Source organism: Heterodontus francisci, chromosome 27 (assembly GCF_036365525.1).
Source record: "Heterodontus francisci isolate sHetFra1 chromosome 27, sHetFra1.hap1, whole genome shotgun sequence".
NCBI lineage: Eukaryota > Metazoa > Chordata > Chondrichthyes > Heterodontiformes > Heterodontidae > Heterodontus > Heterodontus francisci.
The window spans coordinates 14,977,009-14,998,820 of record NC_090397.1 but is presented as its reverse complement, the minus strand read 5'-3'; the positions used below and the strand labels follow the sequence as shown (position 1 = coordinate 14,998,820).

Sequence of the window (21,812 nt, the reverse complement as noted above, 5' to 3'; positions counted from 1 at the left end):
AGAGACATGGACGGCCGGTGGGTCTGATACCAGTGGCGAGCTCGCTGTACAATGTGTCTTTGGGGATCCTGCCATCTTCCATGTGGCTCACATGGCCAAGCCATGTGTTACACCCAGACTAATCATAAAATCCTGAAATATTTTAGACATAAAATTGGAACCTTGATCCGACTGGATCTCAATCGGTAATCCATATCGAGTGAAGAACTGGGTTAACTTCTCTACCGCTACCTTGGCCATATTGATGTCCTGCTTTTGTTTTCAGTAAAGGTCCTACACAGTCTACCAACACCTGACTAAATGGTTCCCCAAAAACTGTTATAGGAATTTGAGGTGCCCTTTTTATTGCAGGTTGCGGCTTTCCCACAATCTGGCACTATGACAGTTTTCCAAAACTGCACCATGTCCTTATGAAGACCTGGCCAATAATAATGTCGACATATATGTCTTCCAGATCACTACATGTCCAGCCATAGGAATTGCATGGGCTATCCTTAATATTGCCTGACAGTACTTGGGCGGTACCACTATCTGGTGAACCACTGTCTAATCTTCGTCTGTAGGTCTATGAGGAGGTCTCCACTTCCTCATTAGAGTCCCATTTTTAATATAGTAGCATTCTGGAACTCCCTCTGCTTCACCTTCAGTCTGAGCCACCTGTGCCACTTTACTTAAGTCTGGATCGGCTTGCTGAGCCTTGATCAGAGAAGACTTACTGAACATTTCCTTCGGATTATCCAAAATTTCAGACAGTCAAATATCTCTCTGTGGTGCCAATTTGACCTCAGAATATAGAACTTGTTTAGCCATTGCTCAGGTCACGACACATGAAGGAAAAATTCCTGGAACCTTTTCCAGTAACTGCTCTGTCTCCTTGACTTCACTTGGTCTTTCCGTGACTACTGGAGAAGCTACTACCTTCGCTCCGGCCAAATCATTCCCCAGGAGTAGGTCAACTCCGTCTACAGACAAACTATGGACAATTCCTGCAGTTACCGTTCCAGTCATTAGGTCACACTCCAGGTGCACCCGATACAAAGGTACGGGTATATACTCCCCACCTATACCATTCACTAAAACCGCATTCAATGCGCTCTCTGGTGGAAAAGTCATGCCTTTCCCCAGCAAAAGAATTTGGGTGGCTCCTGTATCCCTAAGTATAACTATAGGTTTACAGACGAACAGACCAATTAGGAGCAGGAATAGACCCCTCGAGCCTGCTCCGTCATTCAATAAGATCATGGCTAATCTGATTGTAATCTCCACTCCACATTCTACACCCAATAACCTTTCACACCCTTGCTTATGAAGAATCTATCTACCTCTGCCTTAAAAATATTCAAAGACTTTGCTTCCCCTGCCTTTTGAGGAAAACAGTTCCAAAGACTCATGACCCTCTGAGAGAAAAAATTTCTCCTCAAGTCTGTCTTAAATGGGTAACCCCTTATTTTTAAACAGTGGAAGCATCCTTTACACATCCACCCTGTCAAGACACTTCCGAATCTTATATGTTTCAATCAAGTTGCCTCTTACTCTTCTAAACTCAAGCCTAGCCTGTCCAACCTTTCCTCATAAGACAACCTGCCCATTCCAGGTATTAGTCTAGTAAACCTTCTCTGAACTGCTTCCAATGTATTTACATCCTTCCTTAAATAAGGACACCAATACAGTACACAGTACTCCAGATGTGGTCTCACCAATGCCCTGTATTACTGAAGCATAACCTCCCTACTTTTGTATTCAGTTCTCCTCACAATAAATGATAACATTCTATTAGCTTTCCTAATTACTTGCTCTCCCTGCATACTAACCTTTTGCGATTCATGCACTAGGACACCCAGATCCCTCTGCATCTCAGAGCTCTGCAATCTCTCACCATTTAGATAATATGCTTCTTTTTTAATCTTCCTGCCAAAATGGACAATTTCACATTTTCCCACATTATACTGCATTTGCCAGATTTTTGACAACTCACAAAACCTATTCTTATCTCTTTGTAGCCTTTTTATGTCCTCGTCACAACTTACTTTTCTACCTATCTTTGTGTCATCAGCAAATTTAGCAACCATACCTTCGGTCCCTTCATCCAAGTCATTTATATAAATTGTAAAAACTTGAAGCCCCAGCACAGATCCCTGTGGCACACCACTCGTAATCATCAGCTATCTCAGCTGCCTGTCTGGCTGTTGAAACCTTCTGGTTCTCTACGAGGGTTCTTAGTAATGGAGGGCGTGAATTTTTAAATTCTTCCAGGAAAATTATTTCCCTAAGGGTCTCATACGTGGCCTCTATCTTTAGTGCCAGCATCCTGCGGTCAAAGTTAATTTTCTTTACCCTCTCAAATTCTATATAAGTCTGCTCAGGCTGTTTCCGGAGGTTCTGAAATTTCTGCCTGTAAACTTAAGGGACCAACTCATAATCTGCAGAAACCTCCTCAGAAAGCATGGCGTGAACTTCATGAGCCCTGCCTATCAAACTGCCTTGCATTAGCAGTGTCCAGTTTTCTTTCAACCACCTCATCTGTTTATCTAGCCTTTCAAAAGAGATGAAAAATGTCTCTGTGTTCCTTTCCTCAAACTTTGGGAGAGCTTGCACAAATTTAAGCAGCTCCCCACTGGGTCCTGGATTGGAGTCAGCTTTTTCCTCATCAGAACTGTCCCTGGAGTCAAGGCTACCCTTTTGTTTTTGTTCCAGCCTTTTTAATTGGAATAACCTTTCTCATTCCCTTCTCTTTCTCTTGCCCTTGCTCTCTCCTGCCTCTCTTCCTTTTTCTTTTCTCTTTCCCTTTCCCATTCTAGTTCCAGCTTCAGAAATTCTTTTTCTTTTTCCTTTTCCTTGCTTCCTCTTGCCCTTTTCTTTTTCCTTTTCTTCTCTCTGAAGTGTTCCTCTTTCAAGTTCAAGTTTTCTAATTTTTCTTTCCTGTTCACGCTGCTAATTCAGCTGAATTACCATCTGGATTGCCTTCTTCCAATTTCAAATGCTGTGCTATTACCTCAATTATGTCTGCTTTCTTAGCCCTTGCTTTTAACTCTAATCCCAACTTTTCTACCAATGCTATTAGCCTAGCCTTGGTTAAGTTTTGCTAATCACTCAGGGATAAAACCTCCCTCTGCCGAAAGGTCATAGCAACTGACAAAGCCATTTTGGTTTTCAATACATATATCAAAATTCACCATAAAAATCTTAATCAGCCTGAACCTCAACAAGTCCCAGTACTCGTATTTGTCTGTGGATTTCGAATCCCGCAAGAGCCCTCAATTATATGGCTGAGGTTGGAGGAGTGCACTGTCTCCCTCTAGTCCAACTACTCCACTGGTCACAACATATATTTTAAAATATTTTAACCAGTTATGGATATGGCCAATTATATATTTTTATTTGAAACAAAAACAAGAAATGCTGGATTCACTCAGCAGGTCTGGCAGCATCTGTGGAAAGAGAAGCAGAGTTAACGTTTCGGGTCAGTGACCCTTCTTCGGAACTTTTATATATTTTTATTTATCCATTTCAGAATATAACTCCACCAACCAGGTTTCTTTAATAAATAACAAAATTATTAATTTATTATGAAACAAGACTTAGTCAATAAAGATGCAAATTATTAACACACAGGTTGAAATATGAAAGTATAAATATATTCCCTTCTAAATAACCCAACATACAAGCACACACACACAAACCAGTTGAAGAAAAAATAAAGAAGCTTTCTCTGCAGAGATCAGTTTTACAAAAACAAAAATACTTCAGCCAAATAATTGTTAATTCTTGCAGAATAAAGGGATAAGATCTGAAATCTTCCAGATGACTGTCAGTCTGGCATCTGGGTACACATAGATGGCTGTCACAGGGATCTTTCTGGAGCAGTTCTGTTGAGGAGACATCGAGGAATAGTCTTGCAGGCTTTTCAGCAGAATTACGGCATCTATGATTTCAGCTGTTACACTGGATTCACAGAAGATTTTTAAAAACAGACGGGAAAGGATGAGTTGGCTGGCTTTGTTCTTAGCAGAAGACACACCAAGTGAACTCTAAACAATACAAAAGCTAAACCAAAACTCCTGAGCCATAGTCCATAAGGCTCCGGCTGTTTACTTAGCTAAGACATGTGACCTCCAGTAAGTGTTTGTTATTAAACAAAGTCCCAAATGTCCTTCCAGTGACCCTTTAAAAAAACCAAGTCCAGCATCTCCTCAGGTATTTTCCACAGTCTTTTAAACACAAGTCCTCAAAAAATATTAATAATGGAAGCACCTTCATGACACTGGACACTGGGCGCTGACAACACTCCGGCAATAGTTCTGAAGACTAGTGCTCCAGAACTAGCCATTCCCCTAGCCAAGCTGTTCCAGTACAACTACAACAATGGCATCGACCCGGCAATGTGGAAAAGTGCCCAGGTATGTCCTGTCCACAAAAAGCAGGACAAATCCAATCCAGCCAAATCCCGCCCTATCAGTCTACTCTCGATCATCAGCAAAGTGATGGAAGGGGTCATCGACAATGCTATGAAGTGACACATGCTCAGCAATTACACGCTCACTGATGCTCAGTTTGGGTTCCGCCAGGGCCACTCTGCTCCTGACCTCATTACAGCCTTGATCCAAACATAGATAAAAGAGCTGAACTCCAGATGGTGAGGTGAAAGTGACTGCTGTTGACATCAAGGCAGCATTTGAATGAGTATGGCATCAAGGAGCCCTAGCAAAACTGGAATCAATGGGAATCAGGGCAAGAACTCTCCGCTGGTTGGAGACATACCTAGTAGAAATGAAGATGGTTGTGGTTGTTGGAGGTCAATCATCTCAGCCTCAGGACATCACCGCAGGAGTTCCTCAGGGTAGTGTCCAAGGACCAACCATCTTCAGCTGCTTCATCAATGACTTCTCTCCATCAGAAGATCAGAAATGGGGATGATTGCACAACGTTCAGTACCATTCGCAACTCCTCAGATACTGAAGCAGCAAGACCTGGACAACATCCAGGCAAGTAATATTCTTGCCACAGAAGTGCCAGCAAGGACCATCTCAAACAAGAGAGAATCTAACTATGTCAATTTGATGTTCAATGGCATTACCATCACTGAATCTTTACTTTTTTAGTTTACTTTACTTTAGAGATACAGCACTGAAACAGGCCCTTCGGCCCACCGAGTCTGTGCCGACCATCAACCACCCATTTCTACTAATCCTACACTAATTCCATATTCCTACCACATCCCCACCTGTCTCTATATTTCCCTACCACCTACCTATACTAGGGGCAATTTTATAATGGCCAATTTACCTATCAACCTGCAAGTCTTTGGCTTGTGGGAGGAAACCGGAACACCCAGAGGAAACCCACGCAGACACAGGGAGAACTTGCAAACTCCACACAGGCAGTACCCAAAATTGAACCCGGGTCGCTGGAGCTGTGAGGCTGCGGTGCTAACCACGGCACCACTGTGCCGCCCATCCTCCACTATCAACATCCTGGGGGTTACCATTGACCAGAAACTGAAATTGACCAGCCACATAAATACTGTGGCTACAAGAGCAGGTCAGAGACTAGGAATTCAGTGGCAAGTAACTCACCTCCTGTCCACCATCTACAGGAGTGTGATGGAATACTCTCCACTTGCCTGGATGGGTGCAGCTCCAACAACACTCAAGAAGCTCAACACCATCCAGGACAAAGCAGCCTGCTTCATTGGCACTCCATCCACCACCTTCAACATTCACTCCCGACACCACCGACGCACAGTGGCAGCAGTGTGTACCATCTACAAGATGCACTGCAATAAACTCACCAAGGCTCCTTCAACAGCACTTTCCAAACCTGCGACCTCTCCCACCTAAAAGGACAGGGGCTGCAAATGCATGAGAACACCACCACCTGCAAGTTCCCCTCCAAGCCACACATCATCCTGACTTGGAACTATTTCGCCATTCCTTCACTGTCACTGGGTCAAAATACTGGAACTCCCTTCCTAACAACACTGTTGGTGTACCTTACCCAAAGGACTGCTGCGGTTCAAGAAGGCAGCTCATGACCATCTTCTCAAGGGCAATTTGGAATGGGCAATAAATGCTGGCCTAGTCAGCGATGCCCCCATCTCATGAATGAATAAAAAAAAGACAAAGGACAAATCTTCAAAGCTAAGAGGTTTCAATCGAACCCATCCTACAGCTATCCCAAAACATTCCAGAATCCTCTGAAACAAATAAGGTATGGAGTAGCCACGTCCTGAGCCATTGTGCGATCACCATGGGGAAGAGACGAAGCTGGCTCCTAACTGGAGGTGAGAAATAATAGTTTGCCTTAAATAAAGACAGCCAGAGAGAAAGAAAAAAAGCAACATCCTAACAGCTTGTGTTCCAGCCAAGCCAGAAAAGGCATGTGCCCTGCTGCCGAATCTGACATCTCCACTATAAAGCACTGAGAGCTAGAAGTAACCCACCGTCTTCAATTGATCCTTCAATCAAGAGAGAAATCTGTACTCATCTCAGGCCTGCATCCATTGAGAAATTGATTTCCAAGAGAATTCAGCAGGTTTATCGTAACCTTCCCCCCACTAAAAGTCACTTTTTTCCCCTCCTCTATCTGTCTCTTCTTGTGTGTTTTTTTTTCATCTTTCATGGGATGTGGGTGTTGCTGGCAAAGCCCATCCTTTGTTGCCCTTTGAACTGAGTGGCTTGCTAGGCTATTTCAGAGGTCAATTAAGATTCAACCCCTTGCTATAGGTCTGGAGTCGCATGTAGGCTAAACCAGGTAAGAATGGCAGATTTCCTTCCCTAAAGGACATTAGTGAACCAGATGGGGTTTTTTGGCAATCAGTGATAGTTTCATGGCACTGTTACTGAGACCAGCTTTCAATTCCTGATTATTATTAATTAATTGAATTTAAATTCCACCAGCTGCTATGCTGGTATTTGAACACATGTCCCCAGGACATTAGCCTGGGCCTCTGGATTACTAGTCCACTGACATTACCACTACGCCACCATCTCCCCTGTGTGTGTGCGAGCAAATGTGTGAGTGGATGCGGTTGCAACATTTTCGGGATAAGGCGTATTGATCAATAAACAATTGACTTTCTGTTTTTAAAGCCGACAAGAAAACCTGTCACTGTCTGTTTATTTGAAAAATAAAACCCCAAGGGACTAAACTCTAATACAAATACACATGCTGCGGTCAGGTGGGGAGTTGAACAATGGGAACCACCCACGTCACACCATGTGGCCGTAACAAATTGGGAGCTCAACGGCGGGATCTGAGCCACCAGCCAATCAAGATCTTTGGAAAATTGACCTCTAAAATTGTGGGAAAATAAACAAGCAGCTTTTCTTATATTCTTCTGTTTTTTCTCTACTGTGCTAGAAACACAAGAGATGGCCATATTTAACACGAAGGGGTTTGTAGAGCAGGGAGAGGTATCCCATGGTAAGCTAAATAAATTAAGTATTGAAGATTTAAACAGCTTAGCTACAGAGGTAGCAATCACTTTCAGACAAAAAGCAAAAAAACCTGTACTAGTGAAAAGTCTAACCAACCATTTTAAACTTACCCCTGAACTAGAAGAGGACAGCATGGAACCAGAGACTGAAAATATCATTCTAGCTAGAATCCAGTTGCAGATGAAAAGGGAAGAAATACAGTTTCGGAAGGAAAAAGAAGAGAGTTTCAGTTATAAAAGGAAAGAGAATTTCAGTTGAAATGAGAGGAAATACAATTGCAGAGGGCTGAGTTACAGAGACTGCAAACCAAAGATGAAAATGCTAACAGCCATTTATTCAGAGCAAAATTTTGATGTGCTCAGACACTCAAGGCTAGTGCCAAAATTTAACGAGGAGGTGGTTCAGTCATATTTTATCTCATTTGAGAAAATAGTTACAAGACTAAAATGGCTGAAAGAATTTTGGACTCTCTTACATGGCGAGTTTGTGCGCAAGGCTCGTGAAGCTTTTTCCCTGTTATCAGAAGAAAGTTCCTGTGATTATGAGCAAATTAAAACTGCAATTTTAAATGCATATGAGCTTGTACCTGAAGCATATAGACAGAAATTCCGACACACCCAGAAACGACCCACACAGAGTTACATTGAATTCAAAAGGATTAAACATATGGCTTTTGATCGCTGGACACGATCTCTCAAGCTAGAACACTCATGTAAAAATTTGAGAGAAGTGATGGTGCCAGAAGAATTTAAAAATAGCTTCCCATAATAAGAACCCACATCGAAGAACAAAGAGTCACAAGAGTCAAGGAAGCAGCTAAAATGGCTGACGATTATGAATTAATACACAATTCCATAACTCTGAATAAATTTGTTTCTAGTAACTCATACAAGCAAGGGAGAGATAGCAGGGATGCAGAGAAAGCAGAAATGGGCTCCAGAGAAAAGAAGAGTAGAGAAGGAAAACCCAACAAATCTCCAACTTTCCAGAGAAGGAGCCCGGGGATAAACCAATAGGGGTCTGCCCGACATGTTTCCACTGTAGTAAATCTGGGCATGTCCTGGCCAATTGTTGTTATGCCAAAAAACAGCAGGATGTGCTGCAGTCAAGACTGTGTCTATGGCTTTGAAAGTGGTAAACCTGTGTTCTGATATAAATCAAGAGCAGGGCACATACCAGAACTTTTTACACAAAGGAAAAATGACTCCTTTTGTGTCCTAGGCATCAGATAAAGGGATAACCATCCTCAGGGATGCTGGTTAGTTTCAAACCCTACTGGCAGCCAAACTGTCAGAAATGTCAATGGGAAGCAGAAGAGTTACCATGGTTTTAGTAAAAGGACTTACTGACAAATGGTTGAAGGTTCGCCTCGTTAAAAGTTACCTGCAGAGTAAGTTGGTCACTGGGGTAGTGACAATCGGAATCATTCCAAGCTTACCCATTCAGGGGGTAGATCTATTGCTGGGCAATGACTTGGCAGGAAGCACATTATTGTACTCCGAGGATTCAGAACAGGCCATGGAGGCTGGAGAAACTGAGGGGAGCAAACAAAATTCTGTACAGCTGCAGAGGGCTGGATAAGTCTCAAAAATCCCACAGAGGATGATAGTGCCAGAAGAATTTAAAAGGGCCCAGATAGAGCCAAAAAGATTTAAGAAAGTTAAGATAAAAGCTGCAATATTTGGAGGGGAAACAACCAAGATATGGTTAGCTGAAACCTCTTTTAAAGATTTAAATAGGGATGAGAAAAATTCCCAAACTGAAAAGCCAAGAGTGAGGGAGATGCCTCACCTAGTTGAAGTGCCAAAGGGAAGTGCAGTGGAAGCTGGACGATCACCTGCGAGCAGTAATGTCCTAGAGGACATGGGACAGATTAAGGAAACACTTATATCTGAAGTAATAGGGAAAGGGAAGGTAATGCACCCTAAAGTGAACCACACTTGTGAAAATCACAAGAAAACTAAAATGAGGTCAGTATGGATTTCAACACACCATTAACATATTGTTTGCCTTTGTTGCATGACCTTTTGGTCAGCTATGTGGCCTGGTCCAATCTAGACCTCCTTTGTTATCTCTTGCCCCACCCCCACCTCACTTGCTTATAACCTGTGACTTTTCTAATATTTGTCAGTTCCGATGAAAGGTCACTGACCCGAAACGTTAACTCTGCTTCTCTTTTCACAGATGCTGCCAGACCTGCTGAGTGGTTCCAGCATTTCTTGTTTTTATTTCAGTATGGATCTACCCACTGAAGAATCACATGATCAGGTTCCAAATCCAAAACTAATCAAACCCAACAATTTAGAGGCAGAACTCAGCAAAAAGACGGGGCAGAAAGAATTCCCAGACACCTCGCAGGGACTAAAAAAAAAATGCATCACCCTAGAAATAAGAACCATCAATGTGCCAGACCCTGAATGGCTAATACCATGTATTGTGGAAGCAGTAGTTAAGGAGCTAAAGCTTGTACAAACAGGGAACCTTACAACAAGCAGTGACAGAAATTTGCATACTACAAGCTTCACCAATAATCACATGGGTCCAGGAGATTAACATGCCCAAAGTAGTACGACCTGGTCGAGAGAAACTACAACCCCATTTGACAACAGGTAACCTAAAGAAATGCAATTTTTTGATGGTACCTTATCCAAAGGAAGAGTGATGAATAAACTTAAACTTGATCCTCAAATGGCTGCTGCAAATGCTACAGCCTGCCGGACTGAACATTGAGTTCAATAATTTCAGAGCATGACGGGCCCCCCCCCATTTTACTTTTATTTTTAGTTATTTTTTTCTTTTTTGTGTTTATTTTATTTTAGTTTGTTTCTACTGTGCCTACCACTGTGTTTTTTTCATGTTTGTGCTTGTGGCTGTTCAGTTTTCAGTTCATTAACACCCTATCTGTACTAATGCTTTGTCTTTCAGCACACCATTAACATATTGTTTGCCATTGCTCCATGACCTTCTGGTCAGCTATTCTGTGACCTTGTCCTATCAACACCTTCTCTTTTGTTATCTCTTGCCCCAACCCCGCTTTACTTGCTTAAAATCTTTTACATTTCTTATATCTGCCAGTTCTGAAGAAGGGTCACTGACCTGAAACGTCAACTCTGCTTCTCTCTCCACAGATGCTGCCAGACCTGCTGAGTATTTCCAGCATTTCTTGTTTTTATTTTATATTGTATATAATATATTCAAACTGTCTGACACAGACAAAGCACAATTCTTTAAAGATAATAGCTGTCAATTGAACCCATCCTACACCTATCCTAAAACATTCCAGAATGGAATGTCTTCCTCTGAAACAAAGAAGGTGTGAAGTAGCCATGTCCTGGGCCATTATGCGATCACCATGGGAAAGAGACCAGGCTGTCTTCTAACAGGAGGTGAGGGATAACAGTTTTGCCTTAAAAAAGACGGCCAGAGAGAGAGAGAGTGAAAGCAACACTAAGTGCTGCTGGAGTGCACAGAGTGTGAAGAAGGGAGTATGGTAAGTGAGGGAGTTCGGTGAGGAGGGGAACTATAAATTAATTAAGAAAAATAAATTCAATTTAATTAACACAATAAAAATGGCAGGACAGGTGATGTGGTGCAGCTGCAGTATATGGGAGGTCCTGGATGCCATGGCAATTCATGGCAACTTTGTCTGTAGTAAGTGTCTGCAGCTTGAGAAGCTTTGGCTCAGAGTCAGTGAGCTGGAGGCCGAGCTACAGACATTGTGATGCATCAGGGAGGGGGAAAGTTACCTGGACACTTTGTTCCAGAAGGCAGTCACACCCCTTAGGATAGGGTCATCTGATGTGGTCAGTGATCAGGGACAGGAGGGTAAGGGGATCGAGGATGTGGGAGTGGAGAAGCCTCAGCTCTTGCAGTTTAGCAACAAGTTCAAGGTTCTTGCAGCTTGTATGGAGAAGCACAAGGGCTGTAGTGCAGATGAGCAGCCTGACCATGCCACCATGGTACAAGAAGCCGTTCAAGTGGGGGGAACAAAAAGAAAAGTAATGATAGTAGGGGACAGTAAAGTGAGGGGGATTGACACTGTTCTCTACAGCAGAGTGCAAGAGTCCAGAAGGCTGTGTTGCCTGCCCGGTGCCAGGGTTTGGGACATCTGCTCAGGGCTAGAGAGAACTTAGAGAGGGGAGGGGGAGGGAGGAAACGATCCAGTTGAGGTGGTCCAGGTAGGTACCAACGACATAGGCAGGACAAGCAAAGAGGCTCTGCATAGTCAGTATGAGGAACAAGGCACAAAATTAAGAAGCAGAACCTCAAAGATAATAAGCTCTGGATTATTACCTGAGCCAAGTGCAAATTGGAATAGGGTAAATAAGATTAGAGAAATGAATGTGTGGCTCATAGACTGGTGTGGTAGAAGTGGGTTCCAGTTTGTGAGGTCACTGGCACCAGTACTGGGGAAAGTGGGGGCTGTGCCGTTGGGACAGTCTACACCTGAACCGTGCTGGGACCAGTGTTCTAGCGAGCCGCATAACTAGGGAAGTAGAGAGGCTTTTAAACTAAATAGTGGGAGCAAGGGATCAAATTTGGGAAGATGTGGTTAAATGAAAGAGTAGAGAGAAAGCAAGAGGGAAAGGTATGAATATGAGAAAAGATAAACAGACCATGACAGGAAGGGACAGTGAGTACAAATCTAAGAGTAGATCAGTAGACAAGGCTAGAGATTACAATAATAATAAAAGGACAAAACTAAAGGCTCTGTATCTGAATGCATGTAGCATTCAAAACAAAACAGATGAACTGATAGCACAAATAGAAATAAATAATTACGATCTGATAGCCATTACAGAGACATGGCTGCAGGATGCCATAGATTGGGACCTGAATATTGAAGGGTACATGTCATTTAGAAAGGACAGGAAGCTAGGATAAGGTGGTTCTGTTGATTAATGATGGTATGAGCACAATAGAGAGATATGACCTAAGTTCAAGAGACCAGGGTGTAGAAGCGGTTTGGGTAGGGATGAGAAATGATAAAGGCAAGAAGTCACTTATGGGAGTGGTGTACATGCCTGCTAACAGTAACCACATGGTAGGACAGGGTATAAAGGAAGAAATAATGGGTGCTTGTCAGAAAGGTACGGCGATAATCATGGGGGATTTTAATCTATATATAGACTAGAAAAATAAAATGGGCAAAGGTAGTCTAGATGAGGACTTCATAGAATGTTTTCCGGATAGTTTCTTAGAACAGCATGTCCTGGAGCCAATCAAAGAGACCTGGTATTGTGCAACAAGATCGGATTAATTAATAAGATAGTGAAGGTGCCCCTAGGCGGATCAATTATTATATGATTGAATTTTACATTCAGTTTGAGGGAGAGAGGAGTGGGTCCAAGACCAGTATTTTAAACTTAAATAAGAGCAATCATGAGGGCATGAGAGCTCGCTAAAGTGAATTAGCAAAGCAGCTTAAGGGATAGGTCAATAAAGATGCAGTGGCAGACATTTAAGGGGATATTTCAGAAGACACAGAATAGATACATTCCAATGAAAAAGAAAAGTTCTAAGGGGAGGATTCACCATCCGTGGTAACTAAAAAGTTTAAAGATAGTATCAAACTTAAAGAAAAGCATATTGTTGTGCAAAGATGGGAGGCAGGTCAGAAGATTGGACAGAATATAACAAACAGCAAAGAATGACTAAAAGATTGATAAAGAAGGTAAAATTAGAGTACGAGAGAAAGCCAGCTAGAAATATAAAAACAGATAGTAAAAGTTTCTATAGATATTTAAAAACAAAAAGAGTTAACAAAGTGACCGTTGGTCCTATAGAACGTGAGTCTGGAGAATTAATAACGGAAAATAAGGAGATGGCAGATGAACTGAACGGGTATTTTGCATCAGTCTTCATCATAGAGGATACAAGTAATATCCCAGAAATAGCTGTAAATCAAGAAATGGAAGGGAGGAAGGGACTCAAGAAAATTACAATCAGCAGGTAAGTGGTACTGAGCAAATTGTTGGAGCTGTGGGCTGACAAGTCCTTGAGTCCTGATGGACTTCATCCTAGGGTGTTAAAAGAAGTGGCTGGTGAGATAGTTGATGCGTGGTTTTAATTTTCCAAAATTTGCTAGATTCGGGGAAGGTTCCATTAGATTGGAAAATAACCAATATAACTCCTTTATTCAAAAAGGGAGGGAGACAGAAAGCAGGAAACTATAGGCCAGTTAGCTTAACATCTTCCATATGGAAAATGTTAGAAGCTATTATTAAAGACGTTATAGCAGGGCACTTAGAAAAATTCAAGGTAATCAGGCAGAGTTAACATGGTTTTGTGAAAGGGAAATCATGTTTAACCAATTTATTGGAGTTTTTTGAAGAAATACCATATGCTGTAGATAAAGGGGAACCAGTGGATGTTGTCACAGAACTGTAATTATTTTTCTCCTTGGATTAAAAACAGTGTGTGCCTTTAAGACTCTGTTTGGAAACAGTGTGCCTTTAAGAGTGAGCACAGGATGCCAACTGCACCTGTCCCTAGGCCACAGCAGAAAAGGTCATATGGTAAAATGTTTTGATTTGACTGTGTAAAACAGGCAAAAACCAGTCTGAACCAGTTTATTTTGGGAGACTCACCAGCAAAGCATGCTGAAGGAAAGAGCTGTCTATTCTCTCTTCGCAGAAATTCTACAAGGAACTACAGGCCAAGTTAATTGACTAAGGGAAAAAAAAGTTATTTTTGAAGAGACCATTTTGCATTGCTGAAGGTAGCAAAACTCCTTTTCTTTACTTCCAATCCCGGAAGCATTTGCTTCAAGATTGAATTTCTCTTGACTGATTGTTTGCTGGAATTTGAAGTAAAGTTTCAACTGAGAGACTGTTGGGTTTAAAATTCAAGTTTACCTATTGTTGTGCTCATCATTGAAAGAACTGTTTGATGCCTGCCGCAGCCAAAGCGTTGTGAATGCCTATCAAGAACAGAATATTTCATCAAATCAGCGTGGAGACTTTAAGTAGCATTTGATTATTTTCACATTAGAATATCTCACCCATCAGGCATGTAACCCACAAAGACTTATTTATTTATTTTTTCTTAAGAAGCAGCTAATTTTTAAAAACATCATGTTTTTAAAAGAAACCAGTTAACCGTGATTTTTAAATGTATATGTGTGAATGGGGGAGTTTGATTAAACTAAGAAGTTATAAGGTCTTTAGACATAGGTTTATCTTAATAGTGTTTAAGATTTTTCATAAATAGTTGATTTGTTGTTGTCTGAAGATACCTGGTTTTGTCTGTTTTATTCTGGGGGTTACTAGAGTGTTTAATTTGGCTGTTTTTCTGGTTGGGTGGGAGTGATGGGACTGAATTGACGGTGCATTGCTCCCACCTCGGTCGTATCAATGTACTGTACTTAGATTTCCAGAAAATGCCACATCAAAGGTTATTGTGGAAAGTAAAAGCTCATGGTGTAGGGAGTAACATATTGGCATGGATAGAAGATTGGCTTGCTAACAGGAAACAGAGTGTAGACATAAATGGGTCATTTTCTGGTTGGCAAGATGTAATGAACGGCATGCCATAGGGATCAATGCTGGGGCCTCAACTTTTTACAATTTATATAAATGACTTGGATGAAGGGACTGAAGGTATGGTTGCTAAATTTGCTGATGACACAAAGATAGGTACGAAAGTAGGTTGTGAAGAGGACATAAGGAGGTTGCAAAGGGATGTAGATAGGTTAAGTGAGTGGCAAAAATCTGGCAAATGGAGTATGATATGGGAAAATGTGGAATTGTCCATTTTGGATCTGGGTGTCAGAGTGCATGAATCACAAAAGGTTAATATTCAGGTCGAGCAAGTAATTAGGAAAGCTAATAGAATGTTATCACTTATTGCGAGGGGAATAGAATACAAAGGTAGGGAGGTTATGCTTCAGTTATACAGGGCATTGGTGAGACCACATCTGGAGTACTGTGTACTGTATTGGTCTCCTTATTTAAGGAAGGATGTAAATACATTGGAAGCAGTTCAGAGAAGGTTTACTAGACTAATACCTGGAATGGGACGGTTGTCATATGAGGAAAGGCTTGTATCTGCTGGAGATTAGAAGAGTAAGAGGCGACTTGATTGAAACATATAAGATTCGGAGGGACCTTGACAGGGTGGATGTGGAAAGGATGTTTCATCTTGATGGAGAATCTAGAACTAGGGGTCTTCTTTGGCCTCCTTGTCTCGAGAGGCAATGGGTAAGCGCCTAGAGGTAGTCAGTGGTTTGTGAAGCAGCGCCTGGAGTAGCTATAAAGGCCAATTCTAGAGTGACAGACTCTTCCACAAGCACTGCAGATAAAATTAATTGTCGGGGCTGTTACACAGTTGGCTCTCTCCTTGTGCTTCTGTCTTTTTTCCTGCCAACTGCTAAGTCTCTTCGACTTGCCACTCTTTAGCCCCGCCTTTATGGCTGCCCGCCAGCTCTGGCGAACGCTGGCAACTGACTCCCACGACTTGTGGTCAATGTCACAGGATTTTATGTCACGTTTGCAGACGTCTTTAAAGCGGAGACATGGGCGGCCGGTGGGTCTGATACCAGTGACGAGCTCACTGTACAATGCGTCCTTGGGGATCCTGCCATCTTCCATGCGGCTCACATGGCCAAGCCATCTCAAGCGCCGCTGGCTCAGTAGGGTGTATATGCTGGGGATGTTGGCTGCCTCGAGGACTTTTGCTTTGGAGATATGGTCCTGCCACCTGATGCCAAGGATTCTCCGGAGGCAGCGAAGATGAAATGAATTGAGACGTCGCTCTTGGCTGACATACATTGTTCAGGCCTCACAGCCGTACAGCAAGGTACAGAGGACACAGGCTTGATGCACTCGGACTTTCGTGTTCCGTGTCAGTGCGCCATTTTCCCACACTCACTTGGCCAGTCTGGACATAGCAGTGGACGCCTTTCCCATGTGCTTGTTGATTTCTGTATCGAGAGATGGGTTACTGGTGATAGTTGAGCCTAGGTAGGTGAACTCTTGAACCACTTCCAGAGCGTGATCGCTGATATTGATGGATGGAGCATTTCTGACGTCCTGTCCCATGATGTTCGTTTTCTTGAGGCTGATGTTTAGGCCAAATTTGTTGCAGGCATCCGCAATCCCGTCGATGAGTCTCTGCAGACACTCTTCTGTGTGGGATCTTAATGCAGCATCGTCAGCAAAGAGGAGTTCCCTGATGAGGATCTTCCATACTTTGGTCTTCGTTCTAAGATGGGCAAGGTTGAACAACCTGCCATCTGATCTTGTGTGGAGGAAAATTCCATCTTCTGAAGACTTGAATGCATGTCAGCAGGGAGCAGCAGGGAGAAGATCCCAAACAGTGTAGGTGCAAGAACACAGCCCTGTTTCATGTCACTCAGGATAGGAAAGGGGTCTGATGAGGCACTGCTATGCTGAATTGTGCCTTTCATATTGTCATGGAATGATGTGATGATACTTAGTAGCTTTGGTGGACATCCGATCTTTGCGAGTAGTCTGAAGAGACCATGTCTGCTGACGAGGTCAAAGGCTTTGGTGAGATCTATGAAAGCAACGGAGAGGGGCCTCTGTTGTTCGCGGCATTTCTCCTGTAGCTGGTGAAGGGAGAACAGCATGTCAATGGTGAATCTCTCTGCTCGAAAGCCACACTGTGCATCAGGGTAGACACCCTCAGCCAGCTTCTGGAGTCTGTTTAAAACGACTCGAGCGAAGACTTTCCCCACTATGCTGAGCAGGGAGATTCCACAGTAGTTGTTGCAGTCACCGCGGTCACCCTTGTTCTTATAGTGATGATATTGGCATTGCGCATGTCCTGTGGTACTGCTCCTTCATCTCAGCACAGGCAAAGCAGTTCATGGAGTGCTGAGAGTATAGCAGGCTTGGCACTCTTGATTATTTTAGGGGTAATGCCGTCCTTTCCGGGGGCTTTTCCATTGGCTGGAGAATCAATGGCATCACTGAGTTCCAATTTTGTTGGCTGTTTGTCCCGCTCATCCATGACTGGCAGAGACTGGGCTGCATTGAGGGCGGTCTCAGCAACACTGGGGGTCACTGTTTAAAAGTAAGGGATTGTATACAAGATTATGAGGGGCATAGATAGGTTTGATAGGAAGAAACTTTTTCCATTAGCAGAGTGGTCAATAACCAGGGGGCATAGATTTAAGGTAAGGGGCAGGAGGTTTAGAGGGGATTTGAGGAAAAACATTTTCACCCAGAGGGCGGTTGGAATCTGGAACACACTGCCTGAAGGGATGGTACAGGCAGAAACCTTCACAATATTTAAGAAGTATTTAGATGAGCACTTGAAACGCCATAGCATAGAAGGCTACAGGCCAAGTGCTGGAAAATGAGATTAGAATAGATAGGCTTGATGGCCGGCGAGCCGAAGGGCCTGTTTCTGTGCTGTATGACTCTATGATTGCCCATTTAAGATGGAGATGAGGGGAAACTTTTTCTCTCAGGGGGTCTTTGGACGTCTCTTCCTCAAAAGGCAGTGGAAGCAGAGTCTTTGAATATTTTTTAAGACAGAGGTAGATAGATTCTTGATAAGCAAGGGGGTGAAAGGTTATTGGGGGTATGCGGGAATGTTGATTTGAGGTTACAATCAGATCAGCCATGATCTTGTTGAATGGCGGAGCCGGCTTGAGGGGCCAAGTGGCCTACTCCTGCTCCTAATTTGTATGTTCATCTGTTTGTATTCTAACAGCTTATGGTCTGGCCAAGCCAGAAAAAGCATGTGCCCTGCTGCAGAATCCAACATCTACATTATACAGCAGTGAGAGCTAGAAGTAACCCACAATCTTCAAATGAATATTCAATCAAGAGAGAAATCTGCACTCCTCTCAGGTCTGCATCCATCAAGAACTTGATTTCCAAAGAGAATTCAACAGGTTTGACATACGAAATGCTGGAAATACTCAGCAGGTCTGGCAGCATCTGTGGAGAGAGAAGCAGAGTTAACATTTGTCAGTGACACTTCTTCAGAACTGAATAGTGTTCTGAAGAAGGGTCACTGACCTGAAACATTAACTCTGCTTCTCTCTCCACAGATGCTTCCAGACCTGCTGAGTATTTCCGGCATTTCTTGTTTTTATTTCCTATTTCCAGCATCTGCAGTATTTTGCTTTTATTTTAGGTTTATCATAACCTTTCCCCAGCACTAAAAGTCAACTTTTCTTCCTTCTGTTTCGGTCTCTTGTTTGTGTGAGTGTATGTGTGACCAAATGAGCAAGTGGATGCAGTTGCCACAATTTCAGGATAAGGTGTAATAATCAATAAACAATTGACTTTCTGTTATTAAAACCTACAAGAAAACCTGTGCACTGTTTAATTGAAAAATAAAACCCCAAAGGGCTAAACTCTAATACAAATACACTTGCTGCTGTTGGGTGGCAAGTTGAACAGTGGGAACACACCACATGGTCATAACAAGTGGCTCATGTCCCATTTAGCTGATGGTTTTTGACAGAAGTATACATGAAGTATGAAATCTGCCGTAGATATTTCAGATCCACTTTTCCAACCTCTATAATTTTTTTACTGCTTTTTTTACACCCAGATTCAAAAGCAGAAAAAAAAAAGCAGGGAGCTCTTGCTGTGTCCTGAAAGACATTTCTGCCCAAAAACGCCATCAGAAACAGATTAACAGCTCGTTCATTTCACTAGCTGTGTGCGGAATCTCGTATGATGCACATTGGCCGCGGTTATTTTTCTACAGACCTACCATGAATACAGTTCAAACTGGTTGTAAAACTAAAAAGCTTGCAAACAAACATGGGAATGTAAAATGGGGATATATAAATGCACGTTCTTTCTTCTTGATTTCCTTGCATACAAAGAATCAAATTCCCCCTCAATATACCAGCACTTTCAAGTGTTGGTTCAGCTCAGTAGTGGTATTTTTTATCTCTGAGTAAGAAGAAAGTGGGTTCACGCCTGTTACGACCTCAGTGAGACCGTTAACATTAAAGCGAGATATGAACTCCCCAGAACAATTTAGATGACAAAATTGCACATTTTAAGACTTTTACTAAAAAACAAATGAAATATCAACATCAACTAAACAGTACTTTATAAGTAGCTAATACACTAAATTACAGAAAAAGATATTTCCCTTTAACTTATCAAAACACCTGACAATCCCACACCACATTTATATGTTACACAGTGTCCTTATGGAAGCAATATCTTTGCAGTTAAAAGTCCCAGACCTCTCCAGTCCTTCTCAAAGTCCTCTTTGCTCACTTCTTCTGAGCACTTTCAACCTGGATTTCCATGAATAAGGCAATCTCTGGGAACCATGTTGATCTTTTTTCCTCCGCAAACCTCAGTTTTCGAAATTGGGTTCAAGTCTTGGTAGCCTTTCACTATATCAGTGTTCTGAGAGCAGATGTTTTCTCTCTCTCTGTTCTCAGGCTGCTACTGCTGGTCTTTGTGTCTTCCGGTCTTCCTTATAGCCTCCATACTTCTAAAAGTCTGTTGAATTCTTTGGAATCAAAAGTCAATAGTCTTTTCAACATGCAGAGTCCAGAAGTCTGGCCAGAGCAGAACCACATGGGCCTTCCTTTGTTTCCAGGAGTGAAAAATTTCAACTCAAGTTTGTACTACAAAGTCCAGCATTCATTACATGCCCCACTCTAGGAGCATAGAACTAGTAGTAGGCCATTCAGTTAGATCATAGCGGATCTGTATCTTAACTCCATCTACTTGCCTTGGTTCAATTACCCTTCATGCTCTTGCCAAACAAAAATTGATCAATCTTGATTTTGATATTTTCAACTGACCAAGCCTCAACAGCTTTTTGAAGGAGAGATCTCCAGATTTCCACTAGCTTTTGTGTGAAGGAGTGCTTCCTGATATCACGCCTGAACCGTTTAACTCTAATTTTAAAGTTATGCCCCCTTGTTCTGGACTTTCCCACCAGATGAAATTGTTTCTCCCTACCTATCCTATCACATCCTTTAGTTACCTTAAACATCTCAATGAAAAATGGTGTTGAGTAATGATCTAGGCTGATACTTCAGTACCAACTGAGTATTTCCAGCATTTTCTGCTTTTCTCAGCAAGTCAGGCAGCATCTGTCAGGAGCACTGTGTTGGAAGGGCCTCGACCTCAAACTTTAACTCTGTTTTTCGTTCCACAATACCGCCTGACCTGAGAGTATTTTCTGCTTTCATTTCACATCAGCAGTATTTTGTCTAATTTAAATGCCAGTTTTATAAATACACATTCTTGAAGATTTTTTTCTTCCCCCCCAACCCCTTTTGATCCAGCCCCAATGCACACTTTAGGCAGCACCCAAATGCTAGCAGCTGAGCCCACTGACGTCTCTCAGACCGTCAGGTGGACGGGGTGTCTTGTGTGACGTCAGGCCGTAGCCCGTCGCGCCGGATGTGGAAAGTTCCAGCAGCCGAGCGTCGAGTGAATCGGTTGAAGTGCTATGGCGAGTTACATACATGTACCGTCTGTGGCGCCCGTCGTCCCTCGGCTGCACATTACTGTGGATCAGCAGGACATGGAAGCAGGTTCCATGCGGCTAATGAAAGAAATAAGGCCGTACTGGGACCCTGCTCAGGTTAAACTGAAGGTAAATATGAGCGTTTGACGGTGACGAGAGGTTCCACGTCTTTGTTTCTCCCCCTCTTCAGTATTTTCTTTCCAAACGTCATTCGTGCCATAAATAAGTGCGTCGCCTTCGTCCTACGGCTGTTGGCAGGGTGGATGGAGCTGTGGGGTTAGGAGCTTGTCTGGGGGTGGAAATGTGGGTGGTGCTGGGCAGTGCCTTTGGGGTTGGCTTGAGGGTGGGGCTTTTAGGTTGGTTTGGGGTTCGGTGCTCCAGTGCTTCAGGCAGTTACGAAATAACGGAGGGGGGTGTAGAAGAAATGGATAGGTTGGCGACGGTGGAACAAAAGGGTGTGGAAATTGGATTCTTAGTGCCATGTCTCCCGCTTCTCTCTTATCTTCTTCAGTTGGGTTCTCCCCTTATGAATTCCCTGCTGAACTCACCTACACTCCCAGGTTTGAATCTCATCAATTGAGATTCTGAAATAGAAACAGTTCTGACAACAGGTCATTGAGCTGAAACATTAACTCAGTTTCTCTCTCCACGGATGCTGCCTGACCTGTTGAGTATTTCCAATATTTTCCATTTTTATTTGATTTCCAGCATCTACAGTATTTTGCTTTTGAATCTGGTATCAGATTCTGCCATGGCATAGAACAACCCTTAATAAAGTCATAGATGACTTCCTCTGTGATTGTGCCATTGGTGCATTTTCTCTTTTCATTCTCTCTGCAGCTTTTTTTGGTCAAACATAATATCTTCTGCAGTATTCTGCAGTATGTCTTATCCATTGTCCATCTCAGTGACACTGCCATTGCCATTCTTAAATGACCAATA

General features: G+C 42.7%; 1 protein-coding gene across 2 annotated transcripts in view; it reads left to right on the top strand.

The window, feature by feature from the left end:
- The first annotated feature begins 20,795 nt into the window (after positions 1-20,795).
- Positions 20,796-21,812, top strand: part of etnk1 (ethanolamine kinase 1) — a 72,739-nt gene continuing 71,722 nt past the window's right edge. For both annotated transcript variants that reach the window (XM_068058895.1, XM_068058894.1), the window contains exon 1: positions 20,796-20,999. In XM_068058895.1, the coding sequence (XP_067914996.1) occupies positions 20,853-20,999 (147 nt within the window). In that variant the 5' untranslated portion in view covers positions 20,796-20,852. The remainder of the gene's footprint in view (positions 21,000-21,812) is intronic.